The 9,360-nt window shown below is 50.8% G+C and overlaps 1 protein-coding gene across 1 annotated transcript; it reads right to left on the reverse strand.

Annotated features, from left to right (window-relative positions):
• Positions 1-680: 680 nt before the first annotated feature.
• On the reverse strand, positions 681-7,359 carry ITPRIPL2 (ITPRIP like 2). The gene has a single exon (XM_027961119.2). It carries the CDS (start codon positions 6,873-6,875, stop codon positions 5,277-5,279), a length of 1,599 nt encoding a protein of 532 aa, XP_027816920.1. The 5' UTR covers positions 6,876-7,359; the 3' UTR covers positions 681-5,276.
• Positions 7,360-9,360: the final 2,001 nt, after the last annotated feature.

Consider the following 9,360-nt stretch of genomic DNA (forward strand, 5'->3'; position numbering starts at 1 on the left):
ACTGACTGCCTCTTGCAGCATCTTGTGAATTCATGAGAGAGACCCTATCTGTTACCTCTGTGTGTCCTCACCCCCTGGGGACAGGAGCCACCCAAGAACAAACTGCTGAAAACTAATCAAAACACACCCCTTTCCCTTAGGCAAGTGTTCTACACAACCACTGTTTAACTAGCCAACTTCCACCTGGTTCTAAAGACTTTGAAGAGTCCTAGCGGCCTCTGAGATTCCATCTCTCACAAAGCCTTGTGGTTTTTCTTATTAGCTAATGTTTACCATTTGGAGAGGGCCTGGGGCAGGGGGGCTAAGAAATTTCTGGGCAAAATTCTTAAGCTACAAATTAGCCACAGGCCAAGACTTGAGTTGTGTTTGGTGTGTGAGAGCCGAACTGAGGGTAGAGGCGGGTGGAGGTGGGAGGCAGAGAGGAAGGGCAGGGCCAGAAGCTTCTTGCTAAAAAAATGACTTGAAGGCAAGACCCCAGGCTGCCCACAGAGCCGTGAACTGGCATCCTTCCCCACCCATGCACAATGTCAATTCTGTACAATGATCCCATCTTTGCTGTGTGGAAAAGTGTCCCATACACCCACTCGCTGAAAGCAGGTGGCCTGTGTAAGGAATCACAAGCTATTGTAGCCACACGCTGCCCTCCCGGAATATGAGAACTCTAAATCTGATGTTCAATCTAGAGGTTTCTATAAGTTCCTTTATTAATAAAGCAAAGTATGAAAGAACAAGGTCCCCAATGACCCATATGATTAAAAGTGCAAATTTACTTCAACCTGAAACAGAAAACAAATGGCTGGCCTCGACAGTTTGGACCATGGGAATTTGGTGTGACTAAAGCACCTTTTAATCACACAACTGTAGCAGCGGAACCATATTTGATCACCTCTTTGGTCTCTTATTGGAACAAAACATTTGCTGTGACCGCAGCCGATAGACAGCATCATAATACACAGTTTAGGGTCAAAATCCACACTAAAAATAACAGTAAAATAATAGGAATGTTTTAAAGTCAAGTGACTGAATCAAGGCACTTTAAAAATAAAAGTAAATGGTGCTCACAATATTCCTGAATATCTGATACTTAAAAAACGAGATTACATGTATTTTAGCTGCACGTTTTAGTCCATTCTCTCTGTACAGATGATCACATGTATCTTCATCCTCTCCCAACTTATACTTGCTCTATTCCCACCAAATCATGTGCTATGAAAGTATAAAAAAAATAAACAGTAGTGTCTAAGAAACAGACAAGCAATTAAAAAAAAAAAATTAACAAATGCCACAATGATAACACTGAACTTTTTTTCCTCCCAAGGGATAATGGAAATGTCCATGAGGTTTATTTTTTTCACCACTGGGGAGGGATAATAATAATCTTCCTCCCTGTGTATATGATAAATGAAATCATCATCAAGATCAAAAACCACATTTTATAGAAAAAGTGACTTATTTCTTGAGGCTAAAGGAAACACTTTGGAAGGCTATTAGTTTAATTCTTCCAGCTAGGATGTCAGTTTTGGTGGGAGCCATTGAGTCAGAAAGAGAAACATCTGATCAAAACAGTGCTCTTAACAGTGGGGCTGGTAACAAGCCTGAGAAGCTTGGCAGGGAGGCCCCGGCATTTTTCTCTGGCGTTCACGGCCACCAACTATCCTCCCAAAGGCTAGGAAACTACTAAAAAACAAAACCTAATTTAAAAATAAGAATAACACACAAATAAAGAAGAAACAAGTTATTCTACAATCCTTCCTGATTACTCATCTGCAGACTCTGATAGAGCCAAGGAATTCAGGCCCAACTCACCACGAAGGAAATGCTAAGAGCTGGCCCCCAGGGGCCTGACGTCCAGTCTCTTTCGGCTCTAGGATGGAGAATCCTCCTGGGAATTGAGAGTTAAGTGTTACCTGTGGCCGTATTAATTTGGGGGATTTGTTTCTACAATAAAGCTTAGTTCTGAGAGAGAAAGTAGACTTGAAATATCACCCCCAACCACATATTACATCATACCCATAACAATAAATATAACCTTATTCATACTTGAGGGGTTAACTGCGTAAGGCAGGGGTCGCAAACTGATAGCCCCCAGGCTCATCCAAATGTATTTTTTGGCCCACGTGTGTTTTGGATTTTTTTATTATGTTGTTTAAAAGTCAGAAAGCTTCCTTTTTCAAAAACAATCCTTTTTTTTTTCCAGCCCCACTCTACCCTCTTTCCTGCATAGAACTGAGCAATGTGCACCCTGAAGATGGGCAGAGTACCCCCCACCACCCACCCCTCCCCTATTTACCTCCCTGTCTTGCTTCTGCAGGCTGCTGAGTTTGCGACCCCTGCTTTGAAATAGCACATATCTAAACAACGAGTTTCCTAACCCAAACCTCTCTCACACCCTCATGTGATTTCACCCCATGGAGTGAAATCTTCTGCCCAGCTCTTCCTTTCACATCCATCTTAAGTCCTCCTTCCTGAAATCTTCAGATTTCTCTTCGTTCGCTCATATTTTCCCTTCTTTCAGCTTCAGTTTCATTTTGAAAAAAAAAAAAAAAAAAAAAAATCTCCGTCTCAGCCCACAGGCATTTCGACATGGCTCCCAAGACTGGTCAGTGGGAGTTACCGAAGTGTATCTTACGGCAAAAAGGCTGAATCATCTCCCCAAAACATTTTCTTCAGACACTGGCTGGACAGTTAATCTTTTTTCTCAGAGCATGAACAATTTTGAGCCTTCTGGAATGAGAATATTTGCATATATGAATCTCCAGTACCAAGTATACACCAAAAATGTATATATTTCAGCTCAAGGACATGATGGAGCCCTAATAAAATACAGAATTGAGCTTAATTTAAGTGCCATGGGCAACCATCACAAACCTGGCTAATATGCCATATTATTTCATTTGTACACAGTACATGTTTTGGATTACTAAACATTGATCAAAATTGATCGAAATCTCCAAGTTTTTGGTTACCATGTACAGAGAACAATTGCTCAGCATGGCATTTAAATAAAACATTAATAGTTTAAAAATTCACAAACACAATGCCCCATTAATTAAAAAAAATAAAATTTAAAAATCTTGAGGATGGATGAGGCTTTGGGTAATTAACCTGAAAAAAAAAAACAACCTACAAGAACAGTAAGTATGTTACTAGATTCAAACATCAAAATGCTATTCAAAAAAGGAACCTATCAACTTAACTACAAATATTTGGAAAATTCAGCTTTTAAAGCTTTATAATCCCCCCCTCCCAGTAGCCTCGCTTTCCCCTATTCCAACTACAGGGGAAATTGTAGCTGAGTATGGAAACATTATAAATATATATTTATATAAAGATCTACTTACTCTTGAAATTTATTTAAAAAGTAATTTTAAAAAAACACTGTGCAGTTTATATATTTGCAGGAAGTTGGTAGACTGATTCCTTTGCTAAATGCAGTACCTTACGACCTAACACTGACCTCAAAAACTAGGAATGACTTTGTGGTATCGAGGGGAAATGTCCCCAACGCAACTCCAAAGAGACAGCACATTTGCAATTGTTTCTCTTGCAGTCCAAGGTTGCAAAGGACTAAGAAATCTCTGCAGTTCTGATGAGAAGGATTCCCTATAAGTCATCTATTCACAACTATTTCCCACAGTGGCCAAGGAGGGCCCCTAAAAAGTTTTAAAAGTTCCCTCCAAATAGCTCAGAAATTAAACAATGGCCCAATTCATGTGACTACTTCTGTCTTCCAAGTTTTACCTTTAAAAGTCTCTGTTAAAAAAAAAAAGTTAAAAAACCTAAAGTGTATCACTGGGACTGGTTATATTTTCTACTCAGCAGATGATGGCCCATTCTAAACTTCAAGTGAGTTTTATGTTGACTGATGCAATTGAGAGCTATTAGAAAATTGGAGGACAGAGGGATTTCAGAATGGATGAGCTGCAAAATACACTCAGCCTGGTGATGTTTATGCCCAAAGAAAAGAAACAGCATACAGCTGACAAGGGCTGTCTCCCTCCATCTCCCCCTAGCTTGCCCTCCCCTGCTGTCTTCCTCCTGTCGACAGACTGGGAAATAACTGATCTTCAAGCACAGAGCCCAGAGATGCCGAACTCTAAGTGAAATGCACTGCAACACCTGTGCTGAATCAACTGCTTCTCAAAGGTGGCCTTCAGGTCGCTAAAAGGCTGCTTGGGCAATCAGAGCAAAACATCCCAACCACGAAGGATCACTGAAATTGGTTGAGAGCAGGCACTGCCTCTTCACCATCTCATTAAACTCAGAAAGAAAAGGAGTTTGCTAAAAAGACTTGAAAACAAAAACGAACAAACAAAAAAGGTTTCTATCCCTAGCCAGCAGCAAGCCCTGGCGAGACACCTTGCTAGGCAGAGTGAGCTTCATCTTTTTCGAGACTCAACATGTTTTCTGCCCTCACCAGTGCTGTCTGAAGCATTGTCACTCTGCCCTGAGCATGGCTCACAGCAGGGGCTGATGAGTGCTCATCCCAGCGCCTGCCTGCAGCGGTGTTGAGCAAGCCTGCTCTTCAAGACTGCACCTCCCTTCATAGCAAATATAACTGGCCTCCCTTTTCGATGCCACACGTGGCACTAGCAATTACCCCAAAATGAAAGAACTGATCAATATAGTGCTGTTTGCTCTGAAAGTTTCATTAACCAGCTCTTGACTGCCGCTCAACACCTGTGACTTAATTCTTCACAATCCTGTCAAACACCCTTGATGGGACCCTTTAAAAATACCTTGATATTTATCCGAACAGTGGAAACTCTGTACCTCAGAACATGAGCCCCTGTAATAGAATTTCAGTTCCAGTTGTAGAGAAAAGTTCAGATTTTTAACAAGACAGCCAGGAAACCAGGACCTACCAAGTAGTTATGTCAAGAAAAACACATTAGCTTCTTTAAACTGGGGGGCAAGAGAGATCTTCTGAACAACTGGCAGAGGGAACTTTTTCTGCAGCTAGTTCTTGCTTTACTGAACCTCCCTAAAAGCTAAATCCTTCTACAGAATCATTCCACACAAACCAACATTTGGACCAACTCTCAGTTGCCGTCTTTCCATAGCTCGTCCAGGACACTCTGGTGGGTGTGAAGATGCCATGATTCTCTGGATAGTGGAGCTGGGGTGATGTTTAAGCTGCCAGATGCCACGTTCTGAATATCCAACCCCTTCTGCAGGTCATCTTCCTTGCCTTAAACAGGCTTCACTGCCATCCCCACCCCACCTGTGGAGTGGGGCTGCAGGAGCACTGGGCCAGGTGGGGGTTCTAACAGGGTTTATGGTTCATCTTCAGGGAACCCTTGGGTGCGCTGACTCCGGGGTGGTGGGCACCTGACAAGGTAGCGGGGACCGCCATAGGCGCGGAGAAGCTGGGGCAGCCTTCGCCACGTGGACAGCAACCGCGCCGCTGTGAGTTCCCGAACCTGCCGGTCGAAAGCCGCCAGGAGGTCAACTGGGGCAGCTTCACGCAGTACCTTGGGTAGCGGGCCCACCTCGGCGGCCGCCCCTCCAGGGCCCAGGACGCAGTGGAAGAGCGTCCGGCGTCGCAGCAGGCAGTCCCTGAGGAACTGCACTAGCTCCTCCAGGCGGTCGCCCAGGTGCGCCTCGTCCCAGCCTGGTGCCGGAGCCCCCTCGCGCTGCAGCACCGCCAGCAGCGCCGACTTGAGCACGTACGAGGAGAGGATGCGTCCCCACTGCGCGGCGGCCGTCGGGTCCAGCCCGCGGGCGCCAAGGTCTCGCAGAGCTTTAAGCAACTGCAGGCACTTGAGGTAGCAGGCACCTGGAGGGGCCCTTTCCTGCAGCCAGCTCAGCAGCTTCTGCTCCTGGCGCGCTGTGTTCACCCCCCACAGGGCATCGGCACGCAGGCCTCCCGGGAGCTCCGACAGGGGCCCGGCAGGTGAGGGCGGCGGTAGTGGCGCCACCAGGAAGACGCTGTCGCCCAAATGGACGGCAGGGATGAGTCGCACGGCCATGGAAAGGCGGCAGCAGCCGTAATCGGTGCGGCAGGGCAAGATGTGTAGGGTGGGCGGCTGCTCCAGACCGCCCGGGGTCAGGCTGACCCGACAACGCCCCTCCAGGCTGTAGCGCACGGTGGCCAGGGAGCGCTGCAGGTGCGCCTGGAACCAGCGCAGTACCAGTGTGGCCGAAAGGAGGCGCCGCCCGCGGACATCCACGCAGAAGCCGTCGGAGAAGGGTTTGCAGTCCCGGAGCCAGTGGCCGCCGGAAGCCCCTGGCGGCGCCTTGAGTGCACACACGAAGCAGCCGTGGAAGGCTGGAGCCAGCTCGGGCTCTGCGCCCAGGCTCCGCGGCTCCAGGGCCACCAGGGGAGGGAGGCGCAGCGGCACGAGCACGTCGAAGCCGTCGGGCCGGCGGATTTTATGCTGCTCGTAGGCGCTCCCTACCTGGATGAAGTCTCCGCGGAAGGCCAAGGCCAGCGCTCCCCCGGGGATGGGGCCTGGGGACCCTCGGGCACGGCCAGCCCGCACCAACTCGCCCACGATGCGGCTCACGTGTGCCTTGCTGTGGCCCAGCACGTGCGGCGACAGGCGCACCTCGTGTTCGTAGTAACTCTCCAGCAAGATGTCTAGGCTGGGCTCGGGGAAGTGTTTAGCCGAGAAGGCAGAGTGGCCCCCCATGCGGGGAGGCCCGGGCAGAAAGCGCTGCCGGACAGCGTGGCGACAGCGCAGGAGGATGTAGCCAAGGAGGAGGAGGACCGCCACCTTGAGCAGCGGGAAGCCGCCATCCGCGCCGTCGGGGGCCTCGGTTCGGGCGCCCGCGTTTCCCCGCAGGACATGGTAGAGGCACACGAGGGCGGTGCACAGGCCGGTCACCAGGGGCCAGAAGACGCGCAAATTGAGAGTGTAGTGCACCGACATGCCGGGCGCCGGGGGCAGCGACGGCGGAACAGCCCAGGGCGCGAGCCCCGGCGGCGTCCCCGGCCCAGCATGCGCGCAGCGCCCGGGCAGCCCCACTGTCCCGGTCTCCTTCGCTTCCGCGGCGGCTCCCCCGTCGCCGGGCCGGGGAAAGCCGCCCTCCAGCTCGGCCTCCTCTCCCAGCTCAAGCGCTCCTTCCAGCAGCGGCCGGCCCCGCCCGCCCCGGCTCCCGGCCGCGCCCTGTGCCGACTGCGCGCGGCGTCCGGCCCGGCGGCCCTCCCCGCCCCGCGCTCCGGCACGCCGCCCGCGGCCAGCTTCTGGTCCCGCCGCGCTCGGCGCCTACCCGGGGCTGCCCTCCCGGAGCTGCGGGGCACCCACCCGGAGGTCGCTCGCCGCTCCCCTCCGCGCTTGTTCCCGTTACTCGGCCCCAGGAGTTTCCTCTTCCGAGGGGAGGCGAGACCGCGCCAGCTAGCGGGGAGGAAATGCCGGAGTCTGGAAGCCGCGCGCCGAGCCGGCGGGCGGGGTCGGCCCCCTCCAGGGCCTCCGCCTTCAAGCGACGCGGGGCGGCGGGAGGGACTTCAGGACGCGCTGGCAGCTGGCCTCCCCGGTCCTCCCTCCCCGAAGGCGGATAGAACGGCTCTGATTGCGGGGCGGTGGCCTGTCCAGGGAGCTTTCTGGAGTTGTGTTCACACAGAGTTGCTCTGAGACGTTGAAAGGAAGGAGGGGGAGACGGCGCAGAGGAGCCCGTCGATCCCCCGCCCTCCCCCGAAACCGCCCCCCTCACCCCAGCAAGCCGCGGCGGCGGGGTATTGGTGGCGTGGCAGGTCCTGGAGCGGAAGCGGCCCCTGCCAGTGTGCCGCCGTCCTTTATTCAAACCGATACCTACTGAATACCTACTGTGTGCCCGGCAGACCAGAGGCTGGTGAAACAGCAGTTGGCGAAATAGACCGGGCTAATGATGCCCTTCCTAAAGTTTAACGGCCTTTTTAAAAGAGGAAAGCATAAAAAAAAAGGAGGCGTCCCACAGCAGAAAAATGCTGTGGAAAGGAATAAAACTGTGTGAGGTTGTGACAAGGTGGGGGCTGCCCCGCGGAAGCTGGAGGCTCTCTGTAGTGGGGTGACGGTGGGTTCCTGAGACCCGGAATTGAGGAGGAGCCAGCCTTGGAGGGACGATCACAGCCTTTACACAGGTCACACACGCTGGCTCCTCACGTCCTCCTATGAAAAGGGCACTATTATTTTTCCGCATTTTTCAGATGAGGAAACTAGGGCATACACAAGGTTCAGCCCTTGCCCAGGGTCACACAGCTTTTAGCAGAGCTGTGCTTTGAACATTGGCACCTGGCTCCAGGGAAGCAGGACCCGAGAGGCCTTCCCTTCCTGAGAAGGGTCCTTTGTCAGGGCCTACGCTGGGCCCCCAGCCCAGGAATCCTTGTTTTGTTTCATAACAGGGAGCACTCCCTGCAGTTATCAGCATTTATTTAATTATCTGAACTTATAATTTTTAAACAACTTATTTACACTCATTGCACCTTCTTTGTTCCCACCACCAGTAAAGGAGAGCAAGGTAAATATATTAAAAATGTCAGAACTCAAAAGTCATCTGGGAATCAGGACTCAGAGGACGGCTCCTGACTTAAGCCCCAAGATTACTCCCAGGAAAGCCTCTCAGAGCTAAGCAGAACTGTACTCAGATACCTGTCTCCACCTCCTATTCACATTAACCATGAGATCAAAGTCTATTAAGTCAGGAGTCTTTGAGTTGCAAGTGACAGACATGCAGCTTTAAAAGCATTTATTGTCCATTTATTGTCAGGTTAATCGAGACGTCCTTTAGTTAGTTAGTTAGTTCAGTTGCTCAGTCCTGTCCGACTCTTTGCAACTCCATGAATTGCAGCACGCAGGCCTCCCTGTCCATCACCAGCTCCCGAAGTTCACTCAGACTCACGTCCATCGAGTCAGTGATGCCATCCAGCCATCTCATCCTCGGTCGTCCCCTTCTCCTCCTGCCCCCAATCCCTCCCAGCATCAGAGTCTTTTCCAATGAGTCAACTCTTCGCATGAGGTGGCCAAAGTCCTGGGGTTTCAGCTTCAGCATCATTCCTCCCAAAGAAATCCCAGGGCCGATCTCCTTCAGAATGGACTGGTTGGATCTCCGTGCAGTCCAAGCTCTTTAAGATCCTAGAATACTTCAGTATGGCTGGATCTAGGTTTGCTCAAACCACTTCTTAGCTCTGCTTTCTTCTAAGTGGGCTGCACTCTCGGCCAGTCTGTCTGGAGAGGCCCCTGACTGCACTAAACTGACCTTTTCTTCAATGCAAGGGAAAAGAAGGTTTTGGTTGCCTGAAAGTTGCAGCAAATGTCATGCTTAGGGATAACCCTGAGTCCTATGCTAGAAGTGACCAAGTAAGAGAATGCAGTGGTAAAGAATCCACCTGCCAAGGAGATGCCAGAGATGCAGGTTCGATCTCTTGGACCGGAAGACCCC

This window comes from Ovis aries, chromosome 24, assembly GCF_016772045.2.
Source record: "Ovis aries strain OAR_USU_Benz2616 breed Rambouillet chromosome 24, ARS-UI_Ramb_v3.0, whole genome shotgun sequence".
Lineage (NCBI taxonomy): Eukaryota > Metazoa > Chordata > Mammalia > Artiodactyla > Bovidae > Ovis > Ovis aries.